Consider the following 26,879-nt stretch of genomic DNA (forward strand, 5'->3'; position numbering starts at 1 on the left):
CTCCCGATCATTGCTCTGGAGATCTCAAGGGTAGTCCTATAGTAGGTCCACTCCTTATGGCGGGTCAACCCATCCGAATTCAATTGGACAACGCCACGGCTGTGTCATACGTCAATCATCTAGCGAGTACCCACGTTCAAGCACCATGGCCAAAGTACCTCACATGGGCCGAGATCTATCACTCGGTGATCTTGGCAGTACATATCCCAGGAGTAGAACTCTGGGCTGCGAACATATTTAGCCGTCAGGGTTTCACCTCAAGGGAACTTCACCGGAAGTATTCCATCAGACCCGCCTTCACTGGAGCTCTACAGTTGTAGCTCGGATGGCGTCCTGACTGATCGCCTGTGTACTGGAGTTTGTTGTTCGGCCTCGAGATCCAGGAGCCTTCGCACTGCATGCTCCGGTTATTCCGTGGTACCAGTTTCCACTTCCGAAAGCTTTTCAGAAGCAGAAAGGGCCCCAGTGATCCTCGGAAATCCGCACTGACCACGTCAGTTCGCTTGCGGAGCTGGTAGCTTTCTGTCTTTCTGCAACAAAACTGCAAGTAGGGACCACCTCGCAGGATGTTTTTCACATGTAGTTCTTCCCTATTGCATACCGTTAGATCATTGGGATCTATTCTATTAGGGAAGGTTGCCCCCTTTTCTCTCGGCGATATCCTCATCCTGACGAGTCTTCGGTGCTAACGGGTCCTTTCAGACTTTTTTCTCTTATTTCCTTCAAGGCAAGGTTGTCCTCAAGCCTTCCCTGTCCCTAGTTACCAAGGTGGTATTGTATTACTACTGTCATGAGGGCATAGTTCTTCCCTCATCTCTTTTGGCACCACTCCACAAAATGGAATGAGGTCCCCATATTCCGGACAGAGCAAGTGCTCTGAGTAGGTATGTCTTGAGGACGGCGTCCTTCCGAAGGTTGGACACTGTATCTTGGGTTTCCTACCGGTAAGAGGAAGGCTTCCTGACTTTTACAGGAAGGGTTTGGCCGTCTCCATCGGCCATTTAGCCTGGTGTATTCTTTCACCATCCAGGAGTCCTTCCGTGTTAGATGACAGCCTATTTTCCCGTCTATCGTGGGTTCCAGGCACCAGGCGTCAACAAGACACGCCTGCAAGCTTGCGGATTCGTCCAGTCCGCATGCATTCTTGAAGCATTATAATTCCCAGACTTCCACAGATGTGACTCTGGGCAGGCGGACTCTGCAGGCCGCGGTGGCGCACTTGTAAGTAGCAGTTACACAGAGCCTGATCTGACGTTGTCCCCACCCAGGGACTGCTTTGGTACGTCCCACGGTCTGTGTCCCCCAATGAGGCGTAGGAGAAAAGGAGATTTTTGTTTACTTACCGTAAAATCTTTTTCTCCGAGCCAATCATTGGGGGACACAGCTCCCACCCTAGTATTGGCTTATGCTTGTTTTTACAATCCGATATGCTATACTCTCATATATAATATGACATGCTGTAAGCTAATATGTTGTTACTGATCTCCTACTGCTTTTTGCACCGAACTGGTTAGCTGAGGGCCAGCAGGAGGGTGTATACTGCAGGGGAGGAGCTAACTTTCTTTGTATCACTTAGTGTCCTCCTAGTGGCAAGCAGCATAACACCCACGGTCTGTGTCCCCCAATGATTGGCTCGGAGAAAAAGATTTTACGGTAAGTAAACAAAAATCTCCTTTTATTCCAGCTGGAGTGTATTTGGTATAACCTTTCACTCCCAGTATACCTTTTCCTCTGAGAAAAAATGAATAGTTCATCAGCTCACCGGTGTAGAAAATATATTGAAGCAGGGGGCGGTGCACGGAGGAATCAGGCTGGCTTCTGAGCTGAAATCAGAGACAAAGACGAGGGCTCGAAATGCGTAGACCTGGCGTCCACCATGTTATTTTATACTATCTTCATTTTTTTCTTTGTTTTTAGCCATATCCAAAAAAATGTGATGTTTTATATCTAAAAAAAATATTTGTTTGTGGTTATATATACTGTATGTGTGTGTGTGTGTATATATGTATATATATATATATATATATATATATATATATATATATATATATATATATATATATATATGTATATATATATATATATATATATATATATATATATATATATATATATATATATATATATATATATAGCATGAGAACTATTTTAATTAGGATAGCAATAACCGACAGGGGGAGATGGCACCATGCATTTATTTTACTCCGAAGGAGTAAGTTGAGATCTATAAATTCTTCTGCCCTGCCACTGTCTGTAATCCCTAAATATTTAGCCTTGTAATTAGGTCAACCCAACATTGCGGGATGACGGTAATGGGTCCAGAGGTAATAGGACAGATGTACCCCAATTTATTAGGCGGCCAGACCATTTACCAATGACTTTAACATTATCTGTAGCTGGTTCAAGAGCAGATTCTATATCACTGAGAAACAGTCATATAGCCTGTATATAAAGAGATATGCTCTTCAATAGGTCCACATTTAAAGCCAGTAATCTCATCAGAAACCCTCACCCTACATGCCAATGGTTCAATTGCCAGGGCAAAAAGGAGGGGTGACAAGGGTCAGCCTTGTCTTGTGCCCCTTCCCAATGTGAATCCCTTTGACAAAATCCCAGTTTACTCGAAGTTTACCATTTGGTAAATGATATACTGTAATAATTTGACCCAAGCGATAAAATTGGGAGCAAATCCCACTTTCCCCATGATGGCCCACAAATAACACTCGACACTGTCGGCACTGCCCTGCGCCCTTCTTCCTTTGTGCTTAACTGGAAATTCAAGAAAAGTCGCCTTAAATTTCTAGCGGTAGATTTATTCGGCATGAAGCCTGATTGATCTTCATGTATTACATCAGTGATGACTTTTATCAGTCTGTTAGCAAGTATTTTAGCCAGCAACATCTACCGGTGATGGGATACAGGACAATGGGAATCTTAGTTGGGTCTTGCCAGGTTGTAATATTAAAACTATTTTTTGCTTCAGTCATTGATCCTGACAAATAACCCACCTCTATCTCCTCCTTAAACACAGTCAGTAATCTAAGGAACAGGAGTTCACTATATAATTTATAGAATTCGCTCCGAAGGCCATCTAGCCCAGGGGCTTTTCCATATTACATTGTCTGTATTTCTTGTAAGGATAGCGGAGAGTCCGTCCAGGATCTCCCTTACCTCATCCGACTCATGTGGAAGGGGAATTTCATCTATATACAGGAATGGTTCAGGTTATTCATCTGTACTGATAGCTTAGAGCAGGGGTGGCCAATTAATTTTATTAAGGGGCCATATAAGAGACCGTGACTGTTGTAGAGGCTGAACCAATAGGCTAAAATTAATTTTGCTCAAAGGGGTCCTAGATAACTATATGTAAATGCTGTGATTCTCTGTATTTTGGCGCAGTACACGAGCAGTCAGATGGCATTCATTTATATTTGTATTCGTTTATGTAAACAGTAGTAAGCAAATGATACCTACGATGAATGTTAATGTGAACCGTTTTATATTTGGTTTGTAATGACGTATATGTTTTTTTAATTTGTGTGTTTGTTCCATTTAGTTTTGATTGTTTCTAAAAACAAAATCAAAATGTGAATATATCTTGACAAGCTATTGAACCCGTTCTACGCCCGGGTGGCGAGCATTTATATTGGTATATGGTCTCCATCCTGTCATGTGGTGCTCCCATCTTGCTCTCCCATCCTGTCATGTGCTGCTCCATCCTGCATCCCCATCCTGTCATGTGCTCCCATCCTGCGCCCCCATCCTGTCATGTGCTGTTCCATCCTGCGCCCCCATCCTGTCATGTGCTGTTCCATCCTGCGCCCCCATCCTGTCATGTGCTGTTCCATCCTGCGCCCCCATCCTGTCATGTGCTGCTCCATCCTGCGTCTCCATCCTGTCATGTGCTCCCATCCTGCACCCCCATCCTGTCATGTGTGCGCCCTTATTCTGTCATGTGCTGCTGCCATCGTGCGCAATCATTCTTTCATGTGCTGCTCCCATCCTGCGCCCCCATTCTGTCATGTGGTGCTCCCATCCTGCGCCCCCATTCTGTCATGTGCTGCTCCCATCCTGTGCCCCCATTCTTTTGTAATGTGCTGCACCCATTCTGCCTGTTCCTGTTTCCATTCTGCCATATGTTGCTCTCATCTTTCTCTCTCCGGCTCTACTGCCCGAGTGCGGCTGTGCTGAGTGCGGGCGGCTGTGCGTGGCTGTGCTGAGTGCGGGCGGCTGTGCGTGGCTGTGCTGAGTGCGGGCGGCTGTGCGTGGCTGTGCTGAGTGCGGGCGGCTGTGCGTGGCTGTGCTGAGTGCGGGCGGCTGTGCTGAGTGCGGGCGGCTGTGCTGAGTGCGGGCGGCTGTGCTGAGTGCGGGCGGCTGTGCTGAGTGCGGGCGGCTGTGCTGAGTGCGGGCGGCTGTGCTGAGTGCGGGCGGCTGTGCTGAGTGCGGGCGGCTGTGCTGAGTGCGGGCGGCTGTGCTGAGTGCGGGCGGCTGTGCTGAGTGCGGGCGGCTGTGCTGAGTGCGGGCGGCTGTGCTGAGTGCGGGCGGCTGTGCTGAGTGCGGGCGGCTGTGCTGAGTGCGGGCGGCTGTGCTGAGTGCGGGCGGCTGTGCTGAGTGCGGGCGGCTGTGCGTGGCGGTGCTGAGTGCGGGCGGCTGTGCGTGGCGGTGCTGAGTGCGGGCGGCTGTGCGTGGCGGGGCTGAGTGCGGGCGGCTGTGCGTGGCGGGGCTGAGTGCGGGCGGCTGTGCGTGGCGGCGCTGAGTGCGGGCGGCTGTGCGTGGCGGCGCTGAGTGCGGGCGGCTGTGCGTGGCGGCGCTGAGTGCGGGCGGGGACACCGGCGCGCTGTGGGGGTCAGGTGCCGGAGTCGCCGCTAGCTCAGGCCCCCGGCACTTGCTATATTTACCTGTCCCCTGTTCCACTGCTGCGCACCTCTCTGTCTTCCGGGGTCTTCTGCCTGTGACTGTTCAGTCAGAGGGCGGCGCGCATTAAGCGCGTCATCGCGCCCTCTGAACTGAACGTCGCAGGCAGAGGAGGAGGTGGAGGACGGAGTAGCACGCATCGGTGGAACGGAGGACAGGTAAATATTGCATACTCACCCTCCTGGCTCGTCCCTGCTTCTCCGTTGGAGATCGCGGTGTGCGTTCAGTGCTTACGCACACCGCGATCTCCTGGGAGCGTCGCTCTATGGGGTCCAGACTGCGCCGGCGCTTGCGCAGTCTATAGAGGCTTTGGACAGAGTGACGCTCCCAGCGTTATATTATAGATATTTTTCACAATAAAAAATGATTTGATTGAAAATTAATTCTGGTCAATATTAATAACATATAGTGATGAGCGAGTATACTCGTTGCTCGGGTGGTCTCCGAGTATTTGTAGTGCTCGGAGATTGTTTTCACACATAGCCTCCTATATGCAGTACGAGCCCCCACATAGCCTCTTATATACAGTACAAGCCCCCACATAGCCTCCTATATACAGTACGAGCCCCACACAGCCTCCTATATACAGTATGAGCCCCCACATAGCCTCCTATATACAGTATGAGCCCTCACATAGCCTCCCATGTACAGTATGAGCCCGCACATACAGTAGCTTCCTATACACAGTATGAGCCCACATACAGCCTCCTATATACTGTAAGAGCCCCCACATAACCTCCTATATACAGTATGAGCCCTCACATAGCCTCCCATGTACAGTATGAGCCCCCAGATATCCTCCTATATACAGTATGAGCCCCCACGTACCCTCCTATATACAGTATGAGCCCGCACATATCTTCCTATATACAATATGAGCCCACACAGAGTCCTATATACAGTACGAGCCCCCACATAGCCTCCTCTATACAGTATGCGCCTGTACACAGCCTCCTATATACAGTATGAGCCCCCACACAGCCTCCTATATGTAGTAGGAGCCTAGGAGCCCTCACATTGTATATAGGAGGCTGTGAGCCCCCAAACAGCCTCCTATATACAGTATGAGCCCCCACATAGCCTCCTATATACAGTACGAGCCCCCACATCGCCTCCTATATACAGTATGAGCCCCCACGTACCCTCCTATATACAGTATGAGCCCTCACATAGCCTCCTATATACAGTATGAGCCCACACATATCTTCCTATATACAATATGAGCCCACACACAGAGTCCTATATACAGTACGATCCCCCACATAGGCTCCTATATACAGTACGAGCCCCCACATAGGCTCCTATATACAGTACGAGCCCCCACACAGCCTCCTATATACAGTATGAGCCTGCACACAGCCTCCTATATGTAGTAGGAGCCCTCACATAGCCTCCTATATACAATATGAGCCCACACACAGAGTCCTATATACAGTACGAGCCCCCACATAGGCTCCTATATACAGTACGAGCCCCCACACAGCCTCCTATATACAGTATGAGCCTGCACACAGCCTCCTATATGTAGTAGGAGCCTAGGAGCCCTCACATAGCCTCCTATATACAGTATGAGCCCCCAAACCGCCTCCTATATACAGTATGAGCCCCCACATAGCCTCCTATATACAGTACGAGCCCCCACATAGCCTCCTATATACAGTATGAGCCACCACACAGCCTCCTATGTACAATATGAGCACCACGTAACATCTGATGATCCTTGTTGTGTTGTAATAATTGTTGCAATCATATGTCTTGCACTTTCTCCTTCAATTAAGTATTTTTATATTGTAAATTACTGTTTTGCGGTGGCTACCGATAGAAGATAAGAGAAAATTCCCTGTGCATCTTGCGTTGCCTGAGTTAGTTCTTTGGTATTCGACTCCCCTTGCTTATTTCAGTTATATACAGTATATATAGGCCTTGGACATAAGCCTTCATGGTTTGCTGCTCATCTTTTGATTAGTCTGCCTGGTGCACCGTCATCGTCTGGCTAATGAAAAGAAGAGCTGTGGACACCGCCAGGAATGAGGTGGTACTGCCTCTCCCGTCTAGCAGCCACAGAGCACTGTCATGGCTGACTGAAAGGGATGTGCGAATACATTTGCACCAACGCTGGTGGCAGACTCTGCTTTACTGCTCTGTGGTTGTGAGGTCCTTGACTGACTGCCTCTACTCACTAAGCATCCACGGTAACAAAAGGGGATAGCTTAGCTATTGAAAATAGTCTGTCAGACGCTTTTTTAAAGCAGACCGGTGATAAATTGAGAGGGAGCTGGACATGTCTCTTGTGAAGGGCGTTGACCAGACCCTGGTAACAGCTCTAAAACAACTTTTTGTTGAGCTGGGAAATGACCACCTAATCACACTGTAAATAAAGCCTCTCCCCCCTGGGAATCCCTTTATAGGATGTCTAACCTCAATGTAAATCCCTTGCCCAGGAATTGTGCTTTCTGATCCCGTGATCCCGGTGGATCGAACCTTAATCCCTTCACCTCCAGTTCGACCCAAAAATCCAATTTTTGATGATGAAGAAAGATCTAAGGTAGGTAGAGGGTTGGTGCCAGGCTACGTCTGTCTTTTCCTCTGACACCTTGTCTTTATATATTATGTCTTGTTTCCTTTCAGTTGTTAGCCAAACTGTTGAAAAGTAAGAACCCAGATGATCTACAGGAAGCAAACAAGCTTATTAAATCCATGGTGAAGGAGGTGAGCATATACGGTACTCAGAAGAAATGGAACGTGACCAAAAGGAGATGTGTGGGCATTGTCTGTAAATTTAAATCAAAATAAACAGGGCCTGCACAATCAACCAGCCAAGGGTGGTGCAGAAATTACCAGAAAAGGTGCCAGAGTAAATAGAAGATCATATAAAAAATGGAACACCATAACAAAATAGCATACAAAATAGCAAAAGTTTATTTAGAAAGAATATTACATAATAATAACCAAATTAAAATAAAACAGGGATATGACAAGGTAGACCAATAGTAGATGGCACCACAGAACAAAGAACCAGAACCCAGTCAGGTAAATACCAAGTTGTGAGAAATAAGCTCCAAAACTACATACCAACATCAGTGCAAAGTCACAAAGGTATCAAGAGTAATGCAAAGGGGGCTGTAAACCACCCTTAAGGTTTAGAGCAGAATGAGCCAGAATAAAAAAGTACTGAATTACCTGGGTAGGTTCTGGAGTTCTGAGGTGCCACCGTCCCCAACGCGCGTTTCGGCGCTATAAGCCTTCTTCCGGGGGAAATTGTAAATTGTAAGCCATTATCACCATACTGGTGGGGTCCCAACCATGTGGTCCCAGCCGATCAGTGGCAGAGCAGGTAAGATACCTGTCTGATTGGATATTGGCAGTTCTTCGCAGCTTTTTTTGTAGGCTGCTCTGCCAAATGGACTGCTATAATAAATATATATACTAGATGGTGGCCCGATTCTAACGCATCGGGTATTTTAGAATATGTATGTAGTTTATTTATGAAGTTTTCAGAATAATGCAATTTATACACAGGATTATTCGGCCAGCCGGGCACGACCAATTAGTGAAGCGTGGTTCAAATTCCGCGCCAATTCGCGGCCGTACTGCGCCTGTCGCTGATTGTTCGCGGCCGGGCGTGACCAATCAGTGAAGCCAGGGCCGGCTCCAGGTTTTTGAGGGCTCCGGGCAAAAGAGTCTCAGTGGGCCCCCCTCTTTAACACATACCACGATTCATGATGCACATGTGCTATATACTACGTGGCTGGGCAATATACTACGTGGGCTGTGTTATATACTACGTGGGCTGTGTTATATACTACGTGGGCTGTGTTATATACTACGTGGGCTGTGTTATACGCTACGTGGGCTATGCTATATTTCTCTGCTGTATCTCTGCATCATGAATCGTGGTATGTGTTAAAGAGGGGGGCCCACTGAGACTCTTTCGCCCGGGCCCTCAAAAACCTGGAGCCGGCCCTGGCTTCACTGATTGGTCACGCCCGGCCGCGAACAATCAGCAACAGTCGCAGTCTGCCCCTGAATTGGCGCGGAATTTGAACCATGCTTCGCTAATTGGTCGCGGACGGCCGAATCCTTTGTATAAATTGCATTATTCTGAAAACTTCATAAATAAACTACATACATATTCTAGAATACCCGATGCGTTAGAATCGGGCCACCATCTAGTATATATATCAGTAAAAAAAAACTTTTATTGTAAATGTTTTTTTGATGCAGTATAGGATTAGTATTAACAAGTTTGGTAGCTGAATTATAAAATATTATACCATTTTCTATTAATAGAATCTCATCTTGCTGTCAGGGAATAGAAAGTTTTTGTGTGGAAACCAGACCTGAAACTGTACTTGGATGCACAGCCATGATATTCGTAGACTCTGTTCTCACAGCCATCGTGGTCCTCGGTCACGTTTCTTCTGTACCCCTAATTTTGTGCACTATTTTTCTTCTTCCAAAATTAAAACTTACGGTATTTATAGAGGTTTTCATTATGGACCAAGACACATTATAGGTTAGTACAAATGTTTCCGTTCACCTTGAGACAGAAATATTGCAAATACGTTTTTACTATAGGATATTAGAAAGTAGATTTTAGAAGAGAGAACTGATTAGTTTTGATTCTTTAACAACTTAGGACCACTAATTATTAAAGCATTCTCTATGGTATAAAAACCTATAAATCCCAAACCCAATATAATCTTATCTATCTGGAATATTGGAGAGCACAAAAGTTGAATTGTTGATGAACAGATCAACTATACCATTACAACCACCTGCCTAATATTGTATGGACCCCTTGTTGCAAATCAGCTCTGACCTATCAAGGAACTTCAGAAGATCTCTGAAGGTGTTGGCACCAAGACTCTTGTGCAGATCCTTTAAGTCCTGTAAGTTGTGAAGTGCAGCTTCTATAGATCGGATTTTGTTTAGCTCATCCCATTGATGCTTAATTGAAAATTTTGGAGCCAACACAGTCTTCTCAAATCATTCCCAAACATTGTTTTGCAAGACCAACCACCAGAACTATGGACCACTTCAAAGAAATTACTAGCAAGGATATAAATTTAAAATTGTACTTTATTTGCAGCAGTTACAATATACATTGTGTGCACATGTTTCAGGACAGAAAAAATACTAGCAAACATACATAAAATCACTAATATATAAAAACCTAGATAGGCATAAGGGGCACCATGAAAGGATATAGATGATATACAGGTCTCCTGTGAAACTAAATATATTTGAAAAAACCTCCGCAAGTGACCCCAAAAATCTGGGGGTTAACTAGAATATCGTATATGTTAGCTTCAACGTGACCAAGTACATCAGGCAACAAAAACCTGTATGAAGCAACAATGTGCAAAGAAGGAAGGGAATAAATAGGAGTTCCTGTACCTTGCGGGTGCCACCAGGTCCAACCAATGCGCACACCCTGAAGCGCGTTTCGGATTGAGAATCCTTCGTCAGGGGGTCAGAATTCTTCCAGCCCAGGCCATTATACTTCCTCCGGGGACCAGCCTTTTTTGCTTAGCTTATCGTGATCCCATCTCTTACATCCAGCCATCCACATATGGAGTTTTGGATCTGATACGTCTACTTTGCGATGTGGCTGGGATTCCACTTTTCATTTTTGCATTTTTCTGTCTGATGTGTTTGTTTTTCCCTTCTGCTCCTGTAATCCTCAGGATGAGGTGAGAATGCAGAGGGTGAGTAAGAGAGTGCACACGCTGGAGGAAGTGAATAACAATGTGAAGCTGCTGCAGGAAATGCTGACACATTACAGCAAAGAAGACTCTTCGGAGGCGGACAAGGAGCTTATGAAGGTACGTGATACTACAGCAGCAGTGAAGAATAGAAGACGCGATTGTCACATTTTGTGCAAACATTTTCATGTTACCAAATCAAACTCATCCTGACGTAATGGGTTTTTTGGCATCTCTTGTGATGACTTGTAAGATGGGAGAAGAAAAATATGGGCGATTTATAGGTAGTCGACAGCCCAAACCGACTGTATAAACTAAGCACATAGCTCTGTAAGTGATATAGTCCCTATAAAAATCCCACCTTTAGTGATCTAATGAAACTGAGGCTTATTTCTAGTGCTAATTAAGAGCCCAGTGGTCACAAGATTCCCCCCAATGGTTTTGCATGCCCCACCTCCATCGCTGGTGATTGACAATACTGGCTTTTCAGAGTCCATTGAAGTGAGATCTGTGGGTGACATGGAGGGAATACAAAAGCATTGGGCGGAACGGTGCCCTGAGCCTCTTGGGCTGGTCAAGGGTGCGCCAAGCAATCTAATGAGCATATTGGGTTAAACTTCAGAACGGAGGCAGCAATTAGAACAGTAAAGGAGGGATTTTTTACACGAGATGTCTCCCCACAAGGCTATGTGCTTAGTTTATGCTGTCCGTTTAGGACGACAGACTCCCATTGAAATCGTACCGCCCGTTTCCTTTCTCTCATTACAGTATCTGTCAAGGGAGAGCTGTTTTTTTCCAAAGTCTGTGGATTCAAGCAACTTTAACCTAACTTTTATGCGTTTTCTAAAATCTCAAAAAAAGCGCATAATGTTTCTGCTGTAATTTTTGTAAGTGTCTCAGAACCGCTCTATTTTTGCTGCAATTTTCCTAAATGACTTGTGGCCACAGCACATTAACATGGTGTTACAAGAATCGCAGGGGCTCCTGGCCCCATGATGGGGGTGAGCGAGTGATTATGGCCCGGGCCCTCTTTCCTGGCGTACAATGGCGCGCGTCCCGGCTGCCCAGCCATCCGGTTATTCCTACCGTCTGTCTCCTGCCTGGTTATTGCTTCCACAGTTGTGTCTAATACAAGTCTCTATTGCTTGTAGGAGCTATTTGAGAGATGCGAGAGCAAGAGGCTCACCTTGTTCAAAATGGCCAGCGAGACTGAGGATAATGATAGCAGCCTCGGTAGGAGACTCGATTCTGTGCATTGCCTATATGTCTTATGTGTTCATAACTTGGCTATTTTCTGTGGGTTTTTTTTTATTATTTTTTGTTTTTTTCTCCTCTTCTTCCAAGAGCCATAACTTTTTTTTATTTTTCCATCCACCTAGCTGTATAAGGGCTTGTTTTTTGCAGGACGAGTTGTATTTTTTAATGACACCATTGATTGTACCATATAGTGTACTGGGAAAAAAAAGTCAACTGCATTGAAATTGCAAAAAAAAACTGTGCAATTCCACTGTTGCTCATGTCGCCATTTTTTTTTTTTTTTTTAATTGCTTTATTTTTAATCGGTCAAAAGGGGTGACTTTTTCTATGTTATCTGTTTTTGAAACTAGTGGTAGGACTCGCAAGTGTGAGGACCCTTGACGTTGGGTTGCGAGCTTATCTATTTTGGCCAAAAATATTAACCAATACCTCATTTTTTTTTTTTTTTTTATAAAAAACGAGGGGGTAAGGGGAAGGAGCGCCCACCCGGCCAAGCCCACCACTCTGCCTGTAGTTTTCAGTTAACTACAGAGGGGGTTTGCTTCCAGCATTAAACCAATACCTCATTTAATGTATTTATCATATGCATTAATTTTTTCATCTTTATTGCACTTTTTATCATTTTTTTGTAGGATGCAGCTAGGCCCCTTTTTGTTGGCTTGATGCACTGGAGCGTCTGTCTCTGAGGGGTGCATATATATAGTGCTAGGCAGCCCACCTGCTAATTTTATGGGCGTCATCAATAGGCTGTTAGCCAGACAACTTGCACCACACGTACCTGTGTGACTGGTGCTCTACTCAAGCCCTATTTGGGTACAACAAATACCACACATGTATAGCTATTTTTTTAATTTAAGAAGTGAAAACAAATTTGTAAAAAAAAAAAATAGCTCATGTCGTCATTTTATGTGTATTTTTTTTTAATTGCTTTATTTATTTTTAATGGGTCAAAAGGGATGTGATTTGAACTTTTATTTTTTTAACACATTTTCTTTTCACTTTATACTGTATTTAATAGTCCCCTTAGGGGACTGCAAACTGTGCTATACATAAAAATGCATCAGCACTGCTAGGTACAACTGCAATCATGATCTCCTATGATCACCAGATAAACGCTGGCTTTCACAGGAGAATCGTAGTGACAGGCACAGTGGTATTCAGCAGACCCCTGGCTGTCATGGCAACCTATCGGCGCCCAGCAATCACGTTACACGCTCCTCCTACCCCCGTCAGTGTGTTATAAATGCCGCCGTCAGAACATTTAACAGGTTAACAGCCGCAAGCAGAGCTCCACTCCACCCTTGGCTGTTAAACGCATATTGTGGCTGGCAGCCATCATCTGCCAGAAAAGATGCGGGTTTGGCTTGCGAGCCCGCATCAAAGGCAGGGACGTGACATATGACGTACGTTTACGTTATGTGTCGTGAAGGGGTTAAAGGATCTGCAGCTCTGCTGATATTTTTATTCTAGTAAATTCTTTAAAATAACATATTAATTCCAGAGCATCTCTGTGCAGTTCCTTTAATTATTCTTCCTGGAAATGTATGAACAAATTTACCACTCGGTGTTACCATTGTCCCTTGTCCATAAGTTGGTCCTTTACAACCTCTGATACGGCCAGCACCGACTAGGCATTGTCAGTGTGTCTGAGAGCCTTGCCCAGTCTTATGACAAGGGCAGTAGTAACACCCAGTTTTGGTCGTCTGTTACACTGATTTTTTTAATTTTTGTAATTCAGGGGACATTCTCCAAGCCAGTGACAATGTGTCTCGTGCCATCAATATGTACAAGGTTGTTGTAGAAGGTCAAGAAATGAATGGCGAATTGGACCTTCCAGAATCCACAAACAATAACGGTCAGTGGCATTTTATCACGAAGCTTGCTAAAAGGTAGTATTCCGGCTATGCTCACTTCTGCAACGAGAGGTGAACTGAGTGGTTGACATTATGCCTACCAATATCTGGAATACCTGGCAGAATGCGCGTGCAATCATCAGGAATCGAGCCCATTAACTTAATATATGAGGAACTTTTTGTCTAGATTTCGTTGCTACAGAGCAGTTTCTTAGGTAAATTAAGCTATTTGGATCCCAAATCAAGTGTTCAAAAACTGACATCAGAATGGATGCCTTAAATACATTTTGTATTGCCATATCATATGGATAAAATCTGCATCTAATGAGTGACATCGCAAACATTCTGGCGAGTGGAGACGACCCATTTTAAAAAGTCGCGTCGGTGTCAAATAGGATTGATATATTATATACAACTGGGTCATCCTATTATTGATTGATGGGGAGACCTTAGTTGGAGATTCTAGGATATCTTCCCATTCTTCTCCTAGTACATCAGGAAGAAGTCCCTCCCATTTCCCCTTAATGGACTGTATAGTAGACCCAACTCCCACAGACAGCAGATAGGTATATAAAGAGGAGATAAGGCCTTGAGGACCTTGCGAATTGAGGATTCCTATTGAAGGTAGAGATGAAATAGCTCGACCTGTATCCATATTCCTCATGTGTGATTGAAAGGCTGATCTTAGCTGTAAATAACGAAAGAATTGAGATCTCGGGATATCATATTTGTTCTGTAATTGTTCAAAAGACATAAAGGTCCCCTGGTTATGTAGATCGCCTACCGAGAGGACACCATGCGAGATCCAAACGTCAGTGGACGGGTGGTTCAATAGTACTGAAAAATAATTATTGTTCCACAAGGGCATTTCAGCTACAGTATCTACAAATCTAAAGACTTTTTAATTTGCCTCCATATTGATCGTGCCAGCCGGAGCAAGGGCAACAGACGAGGAACACTAACTTTCTCCCACTCCAAAAAACCTAGTGGGCAATCAATCCGGGCAGAATGGAGCAGATGGCTCTCAGAGAATTATTGGGCATCCATTTATTTATTGCCTGAGCCTGCCCAGCCAAGTAATATAAATAAAAATCTGGTAGAGCCGCTCCACCCCCCTGCTTTGGTCTTTGTAGAGCAGATAGCTTGAGTTTAGGCCTAGCTTTCCCCCATTATAAAGGACGTAATTTGGAGGTTTAGAAGGATTTAGGTATTGGCACAGCACTGTGTTGAAAGCAGTAGCTGAGTTTGGGGAGCAATATCATTTTAATTAGATTAATACGACCAGCAACAGAGAGCGGGAGTTTATTCCAGGTTACAAATTTAGATTTGACCAAATCTAGTAATGGGTAGATATTAAGTTGTAAATCAAATTGCCTATGTTGAGACATGTGGATGCCTAGATATTTGAAATTAGAGACAATAGGCAGCAACGAGAGAGTTTTAAGATGGGGCATTGGGGTGTGAGAAAGAGGGAACAGAGTAGATTTGTCCCAGTTTATATATAGGCCGGAGAATTTACTACATTTATCTATAGTGACTATTACTTGTGGTAGTGTTTCCTCCGCTTTATCCATAAATATCACCATGTCATCAGCATAAAGGCCAATGGTGTCTACACGACCCGCTACATCTATATCTATTCCCATATTGTCAGTGGAAGACCTTATGCGTATTGCCAATGCCTCTGTCGCCAGGGCAAAAAGAGCCGGGGACAGAGGACACCCCTGACGAGTTCCCCTGTGTAATGAAAAGGGCTCAGAAATGGAATTATTTACAATTATACGTGCCTTAGGTTTCATATACAGTGTACCAATCCATCTTAAGAATTTGTCCCCAAATCCATATTTTTGCAAACATGCAGATAGAAAGGACCACTCAAGGGAGTCAAAAGCCTTGGCCTCGTCGAGCGATGCTAGTGCCCAGTTATTATCTGATACCAGAGAGTTATATTGAATCACTGACTGAACCCACCTAATATTGATAGAAGTACTTTTACCAGGCATAAAGCCAGTTTGGTCTGGGTGTATAAGATCTAATATGATCGTGTTCAGTCTAGTTGCCAAGATTTTAGTGAAAATTTTATAATCTACATTTACTAGTGATTTGGGGCTATTAGATCCACATTCCAAAGGGTCCTTCCCCTCTTTGCTGAGCATAATAATGTTTGCCTCATAAAATGTTTCAGGCATAAGTCCTCCCTCCCAACCCCCCGAAACACTTTCAATAGGAGTGGTGCCAGCCTATCTCTATATTTCCTATATAGCTCAATGGGAAACCCATCTGGTCCAGGGGCCTTCCCAGAAGCCATGTCCGTTATAGCGTGTTCTATCTCCTCCAGGGTAAACTCAGCATCCATAAAGGCCCGTTGGGCTGAACTCAATGTGGGAAATGTTACATCTGATAGATAATCTAAACATTCCAAAATATCAAGGCCGCAACTAGATTTATATAACGACTTATAGTAATCATAAAAACAATAGAGTATTTCATCCGTTGAAGATACTAATGAGCCATCCGATGCACGAATCTGCAATATTGTGTTAGAAGTATTATGTTGACGCACTAAGAAAGCCAAGAATTTACTTGCTTGATTTCACAGTTCAAAATAGGATTGACGAGTAAAGAATAATATGCGTTTAGACTTAGTATCTGCATGCTGAGTATATAACCTTTGAGAAGCTAGCCACTCAACCCTATTACCATTAGTTTGATTAGATATATGCGGCCTCCGAGTCAGTCTTTCAACCGTTGTTCTATCTCATCATCCTCTCTCGCGGTCACCCTCTTGATATAAGAAATTGTATAAGACAAGCACCCCCTTAATTATGCCTTTAGGGTGTACCAAAATAGACTGGTATTCTGGGGTTCTGGGTGAGCTGAGGTGAAACAATTCAACTGATCAACCGTCCTATCATTAGAATCTATTAGTTTCAGCCAGAATAGGTTCAATTTCCAGAACATGCCATTATTTGATTTCCCATATTTAAGTTTAAGGATAACTGGACTATGGTCCGAGATCCCCCTATTGCCATGCTCAACACTGTCCACCCACAATGCTAACCCATTGGATGCAAATATATAGTCTATACAAGATAGAGATCGCCTAGTGGATGAGTGGCAAGTAATCCCCTAGTCTCAGGGTGATGTATTCTCCATAAATCCAACCATCCGCTACCTCCCATAAATAGCCAGTTGGGACGGAGCGTGAGACAGCGGTTTCCTAGATATCGCGTCGTCCAATCTCAGTCTATCAAGATGATTATCCATGACTAAGTTAAAATCTCCCATAGAAATAACACTTGCATCTGGATAATTTAAGGAGAAACTCATAGCCATATGAAGAACCAATGTGTTAGCCGGGGGGGTTATAGACACATACTATCACATATTCACGTTGATTAATGCATGCACAAAGACAAAGCGACCCTCAGGATCCCTCCGAGCCTCCCTGGCTTCCCATCTGACATCTCTATGTATTAACAGAGAAACCCCTATCCAATAGCTAGTATGGAATGCGTGGATAAACCACTGTACCCATGGCTTTTGTACACATCGGGCTGTATCCCTAGTCAGGTGTGTCTCCACCAGTGCTATAACGTGAGGATGATAATGTTTAATCTGTGAAAATACCTTAATTACTTCTCGGGGAGTTTTAATACCATACCCCGTATTTTCCAGGTCATACATATAATCTCAGATCCCATACTTATATTTAAAAGAAAGAATAATGTGCATTATTACTTGGGCAAAGTTCAGAGACATCACAGAGAGTACAAGAATGCTGTTGGCGGTGACTTTACATACATAACAGACAAAACTAATATAAAGAACAAAACAGAGCAAAAACCGAACAGTATAGGAGTGAAGTCCTGTATTCCTACAATCAGATAGAAAAGGGGATACCCTCACTGAATCCAGCGTCCGGTATTGTTGATAAACTCGGCGCCCGTATAGAGAGCTCCGCTTGTATAGCCATTAGCCAAGAAAGATTTTGTTGGATTATGAGTATATTGGGATTCTTTTGCATTAGACACCTTGTGGGACCGTAATCATTCAGTTACTTCCGCTGGGTCTGTAAAGAATATGGAAGAACCTTCATGGACAATTCGGAGTCGAGCTGGATAGAGCATAGAGTAGATCACCTTTTTGTCTCTTAAGTTACTTCTTGATTTCCATAAACCGTGCCCGCTGTTTTTGGAGCTCCATTGAAAAGTCTGGAAAAATCAAAATTGTAGCATTGTTGAATTTGATAGGGCCTTTTTGCCGTGCCAAACGAAGATTAGCATCCCCATCACTACAGTTAAGGAGACGCGCCAGAAAAGGTCGAGGTGGAGTTCCAGGGGGTAGAGGTCTTGTAGGGACCCTGTGGAACCTCTCCACCGAGAATGTTGAGGAAAATTCATCTCCCAGAGAGGCCCTGAGCCAGTCTTCCAGAAATTGCTCAGGTTGTTGACCCTCCGAACGTTCCGGCAGGCCAATAATTCGGATATTATTTCGATGTAGTCTGTTCTCCAAGTCGTCTGCCTTTTGTTTCCAGGTGTTTATAGAGCCAGCCACTTTCGTCAGTTTAGCCTGCATAGGGGTGATGGTATCTTCTATATGGGACACTCTTGTTTCCACCTCTGTAATGCGCCCCCTCATGGCCTGCATATCATGCTGCAGACTACCCACCTCAGTATGCACATCCTCTATTTTTTCAGTAAGAGATGATCTAGTTGGGGATATAGCCTGCATTAATTGCTCAGATGCCTGTTTAAGAGTCACCCTCCTCAGTACTATCAGAGAGGCGGTTTTTACGCTGGGCCTGTGAGGGGTTGTTTCTAAGAGTTCGTACACTATCAGGGGGATCATCCCTGGCGTATCTTTTTAATTTGTCAGCAGCTCCTGCTCCCTTGGAATGGTGCATGGCTAACGGCAACAAGGTTCCACAAAATGATTACAATTGTATTTATGGAGAATCCACGTTCCAGTCGCGGACACAGCAGGGTTAAATTCAAAGTTTATAACCTAAAGTGACTCTGGATAGACAGATGGGATATTAAGAATTTGAAATGTAGCAGCTTTAAGTCTTCACCAGGGCTCTATGCACCAGAGCGGGTTCACAGTCTCGACAGGGCAGCAGCAGGGAGGGGGTTAATCCCTCCAAAGTAATGGCGCTGGCAGGTTGAGTGTCTATCTAATAGGGGAGGGCGGGGCCCAATTTTCCAGAGCACACGCCGCACGTCTGTTTATTGTCTCAGGATGTATGCTCCCCTCCTGAGCAGCACCGCAAGGATGGCAAGTAGCGTTGCTTCCCCTCCTGTCAGGGCGCGTGCTTTAGAAATGGTCGCTGTCCCACGCAGTCTCCGCCGCCCGCCCAGGTCCTCTGACTCTCGGTGCACCCGAGCTCCACAGCACTCACCCGCAGATGTCGGGAGACTCCCGGAGCCCAAGGGGAGAGCCCCGCTGCCGATGGAGGTTGGCACCGCTTCCTGTCCCGTCGGGGCGCGCGCTTAGAAAATGGCCGCCACTACACGTGGATTCCACTGTCCCTCCAGGTCTCCTCGGCACCCAACGTCCCGGAGCTTCACAGCACCCTTCCGCAGAGGTCACAAGCCTCCCAAGGTCCAGGAGTTCTAATACCAGCAGGTATAACTTGTGAAAAAGGGGTCTTAATGGCAGGATAAGTTCAGGATTCCAGGAGCTCTCTCAGGGTGCGTCCTCTCTCCTCTGCTACATAGCCACGCCCCCCCAGGACACTGTCTTTATAACAGAGAAACATGGCATGGTCTCACCCTGGGGGGGAAGGTTTAGGTTTCCAACATATTGGTACCTAAGAGTATATAAGTGAAAGGAGATGGGTGTCTGATGTAGGGAAAAGTGAGCGTAGAAACTTTTATAAACTGTGTCACACCCTTTCTGAAGAAGCCAGGGGGTTCCTCCTGTGGCAACTACCATGTCTATTTTTCTCTCATGACTAACTTTATTTTCTAAGTGGTTCTTAAGTGTCTAACATTTGGTTTACATACACTGTGTGCAGAATTATTAGGCAAGTTGTATTTTAGAGGATTATTTTTATTATGATCAACAACTATGTTCTCAATCAACCCAAAAGACTCATAAATATCAAAGCTTAATATTTTTGGAAGTTGGAGTGGGTTTTTTTTAGATTTGGCTATCTTAGGAGGATATCTGTTTGTGCAGGTAACTATTACTGTGCAGAATTATTAGGCAACTTAATAAAAAACAAATATATTCCCATCTCACTTGTTTATTTTCACCAGGTAAACCAATATAACTGCACAAAATTTAGAAATAAACATTTCTGACATGCAAAAACAAAACCACCTTTCTTTATGATGACACTCAGCAGCCTTCCATCCTTAGATTCTGTCAGTTGCTTGATCTGTTTACGATCAGCATTGCGTTCAGCAGCCACCACAGCCTCCCAGACACTGTTCCGAGAGGTGTACTGTTTTCCCTCCCTGTAGATCTCACATTTTATGAGGGACCATAGGTTCTCTATGGGGTTCAGATCAGGTGAACAAGGGGGCCATGTCACTATTTCTCAGTCGCCCATGACAGCACTACCAGAGAGATGGAGTCCGCCCTTCAGGGACAGGAAACCCTACAGGATAAAAGGGCGGTACCTCTCTCCTGCCTCAGTTTTGTTTCCTGTCCCTGACAGGCGAACCCTCAGGATCGGTACCTGTGATCCGGAGCCGACCAGTGGGGGTATGACGGCGGGGAGGCCCCTGTCACCGCTGGTTCGGTGTCCGACGCCGCCGCTTCTGGGTCCGATGGGGCTACAGAGCGGGCGGAGGGAAGCGCCGCTGCCTCCCCAGATTGGGGTAGGGGCTTTGGGACCCGGCGTGCCTCTGCAGAGAGGCCTGCTCCGGAGCGGTGGCCTGGTGTGTGAGAGCACCAAGATGGCCGCCGCACCGGATATAGATGCAGTCTACTTCCGGGTCCCGGGGAACGCGCATGCGCACTGGGGACCAGCGCTTCCCTGCAGACGCAGCCTGGAGGAGGAGTGTTCGGCGCGCATTTTAAAAAGACAGCTGTGAGAGCGCTCGTCGCTGCATACAGTCCCATTATGGCGGACAGCGATGAGCAGCTCCAGTCAGCACAGCCCTTGCAGCCACCAGTGCAGCAACAACAGCGTCACCACCAGCGCAAGTCGGGCGGAAGGACCTCTGCAGGCACCCGAAGTTCCCGTTCCAGGAGCCATTCTACGCCGCAGAGTAAAGCCTCCAATATATCCAGCCAGCCGGCACCTTCTACTTCGGGTCTCATTCAAGATCCCGTGCCTCCTCCAGAACTGGTACTTGTAGCTGCGCAAGATGGGTGAGTGATCTTCGTGAAAGTTCACTAAATAATTAGGGTCCCCCTTTTCCGTTTGTTTTTTAGGCGAGAAAAAAAACGGAAAAAACCAAACATAGAGACTGTCCCTTATGTGGAGAACCCCTAGCACAGAGCTGGGATAAAAAACTATGCGGTTCCTGTATAGGTCAAGTCCTCTGTGAAGAAACCCCTAGTTTTGCCTCTGAATTACGCTCGGTAATTAGATCAGAGGTAGAAACAGCATTTAAATCCCTTAAAGGGGAGGGGGTTAAGGAGAGATCACCTGTTCCCCTGTCTCATTCTGATCCTTCTAGTTCTGATGAGGATGTGTCAGACAAGGAAGGTTCCTCCTTCTCCTCAGACACTGAGAGTGGAGGCCGCCATTGCTTCCCCTTAGATGAAGTTGATGCCCTCGTAAAGACTGTAAGATCTACAATGGGGGTTCTAGACCCACGTCCTGATAAAACGGTACAGGACATTATGTTTGGCGGCCTGGGCCAGAAAAAACGCAGAGTTTTTCCACTTAATGAAAACGTGCAAGCCCTGATTAAAAAGGAGTGGGAGAAGCCAGAAAGGAAAAATTCATCTGTACCCTCCCTTAAAAGGAAATATCCTTTTGCGGAAGATGACTCTATAGCATGGGATAAAGCCCCTAAACTAGACGTGGCAGTCGCTAAGGCGTCAAAGAAATTTGCACTGCCCTTTGAGGACATGGGTACGCTAAAAGACCCCCTTGATAAAAGAGCCGACACCTTCCTAAAAGGAGCCTGGGAGTCAGCAGGGGGATGTTTAAGACCCGCCATAGCGGCCGCATGTACTTCCAGATCTCTGATGATTTGGTTAGATAATCTGGAGAAACAGTTAAGGGATGGAGTATCCCGGCAAAAAATAATCGAGTCAATTCCCATGATTAGAGGAGCGGCAGCCTTCTTGGCTGATTCTTCGGCGGATTCCATTAAGCTAACTTCAAAATCGGCAGCCCTATCCAATGCAGCGCGTAGAACGCTGTGGCTGAAAAACTGGCCAGGGGATTTACAAACAAAACAAAAACTTTGCTCAATCCCATGTGAGGGGAAATTTCTGTTTGGAGAAACCCTAGATGACATCTTACAAAAAGCTGGGGATAAGAAGAAGGGATTCCCTAACTTGGCTGCTCCATATGTCAGGCGGCCCTTTCGGAACAGAAAATTCTTCCGCAGGCGCCCCCCTAGAGAACAGAACAGGTGGGAGGAGGGGAGAAATAGAGACAGGGGCTTCCTCTTTGGCAACTCCCCTAGAAATAAGAAAACCCCTAAATGACACCTCACCCAGGGTGGGAGGGAGACTGTCTCAATACCTTCCGGCCTGGGAAAAAATCTCCTCGAGTTCTTGGATTCTAAATCTAATAAAAATGGGACTTCAATTAAACTTTACCACCCTTCCTCCCCAACACTATGTCGTCACTCCATTGAAACCTTCAGGACGACAACAACAGGCCTTGGAACAAGAAATCTCAAAACTCATATCCAAGGATGTGATCCGAGAAGTTCCGTTACTGGAAAGAGGGAGAGGATTCTTTTCCCCACTGTTCCTGATTCCAAAGCCGGACGGTTCTTTCCGCACAATAATAAATCTCCGGAAATTGAACAGCTATGTAAGGAATCAAACATTCAAAATGGAATCGATAAGATCCACAATAAAAAACCTGTTTCCAAGTTGTTTCATGGTAGTGTTGGATCTCAGCGACGCGTAGTATCACGTCCCCATCCACAAAAACTCACAAAAATTCCTCAGACTGGCAGTAGTCATGGAGGGAGTAGTGAGAGAATATCAGTACAAGGCCCTCCCGTTTGGCATTTCAGTAGCGCCCCGTGTTTTTACCAAGGTAGTGGCAGAAATGATGGCCCACATAAGGGAGGAAGATGTTATTATAATACCATACCTAGACGACTTCCTGATTGTCAGCGACTCAGCCCAACGTTGTCGCCAACAGTGCAGCAGAGTAATAAAAACTCTAACAGAATTAGGTTGGCTCCTAAATCTCCAGAAATCAAAACTGGAACCGACCATGGTACAAGAGTTTCTGGGCCTAACTCTGGACTCGGGTTTACAGGAATGTCGCCTTCCAAACTTAAAGATACAAAAAATACTAAGCATTGTGTCCGCAGCTCGCTCAAACCCTCATATGACCTTAAGGGGAGCGATGTCACTGCTGGGGTCCCTTTCTGCCTGTCTCCCGGCAGTACAGTGGGCTCAGATCCACACGAGAGACCTCCAGTGGGATGTCCTAAAAAATCAGCTTACACTGAAGGGATGCCTGGAAGGTCGCATGACTCTAAGTTCAGACACTATTCGTTCCCTAGACTGGTGGCTAGATTCCAACAATCTATCGAAGGGAGTCCCGTGGGTGATAGATACACATCGAATAGTTACCACGGACGCCAGTCCCACAGGGTGGGGAGCTCACCTGGGAAACAGTGTTACTCAGGGGGTCTGGACAGATCGAGAATACCAGGTATCCTCAAACCAAAAAGAACTTTGCGCAGTAAGCCACGCTCTGTCAGTTTTTCTTCCCAAACTACGGGGACAGCATGTCCGGGTTTTCTCGGACAATCAAGTAGTAGTGGCCTACCTGAACCACCAGGGGGGAACCAGATCACGAGCCCTGATGGATACTACCTCCCAGATCTTCACCTTAGCCGAACATCACTTCCTATCCCTCTCGGCATTACACATAAGAGGCGTAGTGAACAAAAAGGCAGACTTCCTAAGTCGTACCCAGCTGAAACAGGGGGAATGGGCTCTGAACCAAAGGGTCTTCGATCAGATCACAAAAATCTGGGGGGTACCAGTAATAGACCTTTTCGCCAGTCTAGAGAACAGGAAGGTAAAACAGTTTTGTTCCCTAGACCACAGAGGGAACCCCCGAGCTCTGGATGCATTCTCGATTCCCTGGACTCACGGTCTGACATATGCCTTTCCCCCTTATATACTGATACCGGCAGTCCTACGGAAGATAAGACAGGACAGGGCGAGAATCATTCTAATAGCCCCGTTCTGGCCCAAAAGAGCTTGGTTTTCTTGGCTGAGAATTCTATCGGTCACAGATCCCTGGATCCTCCCGGATCTTCCAGACCTCTTATCACAGGGGCCGGTGTTCCACCCTCAGTCGGCAAATCTACACTTGACAGCGTGGAACTTGAGAGGTCACTGCTAAGGGCAAAGGGCTTCTCAGATAAGGTAGTGTCCACACTATTAAAAAGTAGGAAGACAATAACAACTAGAATCTATGGTAAAACTTGGAAAAAGTTTTTGTCCACCTCAGGCGTAACACTACAAGATGAGGTTCCAATAAATAAAATATTAGAGTTCCTACAGAAAGGCTTGGATATGGGCCTCTCGGTAAGCACCCTAAAGGTGCAAGTAGCGGCCTTAGGGGCATTATACAATCATAGTGTTGCCACTAATCCATGGGTAGCAAGGTTTATTAAAGCCGCGGCACGTTCTAGGCCAATAAAAATCAGAAGCCCTCCATCTTGGGACTTAAACTTAGTTCTTTCGGCTATGACAGAACCCCCATTCGAACCCATAGATTCGATACCACTTAAAGTGTTATCTCTTAAAATGGCCCTTCTTACAGCCCTAACATCTGCCCGTAGGATTAGTGACCTTCAGGCTCTATCTGCAAACCCTCCCTTCACACAGATAATGGATGATAGGGTAGTATTGAGGACAGATCCTGCTTATCTACCCAAAATGGCTTCCAATTTCCATAGATCCCAGGAAATAATCCTTCCGTCCTTCTGCCCAAATCCAAAAAATCAAAAAGAGGAAAAATTCCACACCTTAGACGTAAGAAGGTGTCTAATACACTACCTAGAGTCCTCCCGTCAGTATAGGAAGGAAGGATGTCTTTTTATCTGTTTTCAGGGGCCTAGGAAAGGACTCAAAGCCTCAAAAAGCACTATAGCTCGTTGGGTCACTGATGCGATAGCCTTGGCATACTCGTCCACGGGAAATGCAGTTCCTGAAGGACTCAAGGCACACTCTACAAGGGCTATGGCGACCTCCTGGGCCGAAAGGTCGGAGGTACCAATAGATAAAATCTGTAAAGCGGCCACCTGGTCAACACCTTCAACCTTCTTTAGGCACTATCGCTTAGACTTAACCTCTTCGTCGGACTTAACCTTCGGAAGAAGGGTCTTACAGGCTGTGGTCCCGCCCTAAAGCAATAATCTCTGCAATTCTCTCTGGTAGTGCTGTCATGGGCGACTGAGAAAGTCGTAGTTACTCACCGATAACGGTGTTTCTCAGAGCCCATGACAGCACCTGCTTATTCCCCCCGTTATCACGTGTGCGGTGAGCACCTTATACAAAGTGTGTGTTTTGATTTAGACACGGTGTAATCTTCATAAGTATTTTGCTAAAAATGTGTATTTCTTGTTGTCACTAACCTGGAGGACCTCTGATGCTCTGTAAACAAAACTGAGGCAGGAGAGAGGTACCGCCCTTTTATCCTGTAGGGTTTCCTGTCCCTGAAGGGCGGACTCCATCTCTCTGGTAGTGCTGTCATGGGCTCTGAGAAACACCGTTATCGGTGAGTAACTACGACTTTTCTCCTCTTTGAGACTTTTACTGGCCAGCCACTTTGTGGAGTAGTTGGAGGCATGTGATGGAGCATTGTCCTGCATGAAAATCATGTTTTTCTTGAACGATACCGACTTCTTCCTGTACCACTGCTTGAAGAAGTTGTCTTTCAGAAACTGGCAGTAGGTCTGGGAGTTGAGCTTCACTCCATCCTCAACCTGAAAAGGTCCCACAAGTTCATCTTTGATGATACCAGCTCATACCAGTACCCCACCTCCACCTTGCTGGCGTCTGAGTCGGAGTGGAGCTCTCTGCCCTTTACTGATCCAGCCTCTGGCCCATCCATCTGACCCATCAAGAGTCACATATTTCTTGGCCCAGTCTTGACGTTTTATCTTATGTTTCTTGTTCTAAGGTGGTCATTTTTCAGCCTTCCTTACCTTGGCCATGTCCCTGAGTATCGCACACCTTGTGCTTTTTGTTACTCCAGTAACGTTGCAGCTCTGAAATATGGCAAAACTGGTGGCAAATCGCATATTGGCAACTTCACTCTTGATTTTCCTCAATTCATGGGCAGTTGTTTTGCGCCTTTTTGCCCAAAACGCTTCTTGCGACCCTGTTGGCTATTTGCCATGAAACGCTTGATTGTTCGGTGATCACGCATCAAATGTTTGGCAATTTCAAGACTGCTGCATCCCTCTGCAAGACATCTCACAATTTTGGACTTATCAGAGCCAGTCAAATCTCTCTTCTGACCCATTTTTTCAAAGGAAAGGAAGTTGCCTAATAATTAAGCACTCCTTATATAGGGTTTTGATGTCATTAGACAACACCCCTCCTCATTACAGAGATGCACATCACCTGATTTACTTAATTGGTAGTTGGCTCTCAAGCCTGAACAGCTTGGAGTAGGACAACATGTATAAAAAGTATCATGTGATCAAAATACAAATTGCCTAATAATTCTGCACACAGTGTATAACCAAGATTTTGGAACTTAGAACTATGTTCACTTTAAAGACAATAGGTGTCTGATCTAAATTAAAGAAGCACTCCTCCCTTCCAAGTTTTTAGCCTCTGAATATATTGCAATCATATTATGTAGCACTGTGTACTTACAATTGCTCATTTTGACTTTCTACCCAGTTATCTCAGTTGTTTCATTTGAAATAAAAGAAAATAGTGTCATGCAGAGACCTAATCACGAAGATTCAGTCCTGTAATTAGGAATTAGAGCCCCCAACAGTAAAAATACCCT

General features: G+C 45.5%; 1 protein-coding gene across 1 annotated transcript in view; it reads left to right on the forward strand.

Annotated features, from left to right (window-relative positions):
* GGA3 (golgi associated, gamma adaptin ear containing, ARF binding protein 3) overlaps window positions 1–26,879 on the forward strand; it is a 47,469-nt gene that overhangs the window by 13,497 nt on the left and 7,093 nt on the right. The window contains exons 6-10 of the mRNA XM_077251721.1: window positions 7,356–7,459; window positions 7,543–7,623; window positions 10,605–10,742; window positions 11,774–11,855; window positions 13,618–13,734. Coding sequence (XP_077107836.1) covers window positions 7,356–7,459; window positions 7,543–7,623; window positions 10,605–10,742; window positions 11,774–11,855; window positions 13,618–13,734 — 522 coding nt within the window. The remainder of the gene's footprint in view (window positions 1–7,355; window positions 7,460–7,542; window positions 7,624–10,604; window positions 10,743–11,773; window positions 11,856–13,617; window positions 13,735–26,879) is intronic.

The sequence above is a fragment of the Ranitomeya variabilis genome, chromosome 4 (assembly GCF_051348905.1).
Source record: "Ranitomeya variabilis isolate aRanVar5 chromosome 4, aRanVar5.hap1, whole genome shotgun sequence".
In the NCBI taxonomy this organism is placed as follows: domain Eukaryota; kingdom Metazoa; phylum Chordata; class Amphibia; order Anura; family Dendrobatidae; genus Ranitomeya; species Ranitomeya variabilis.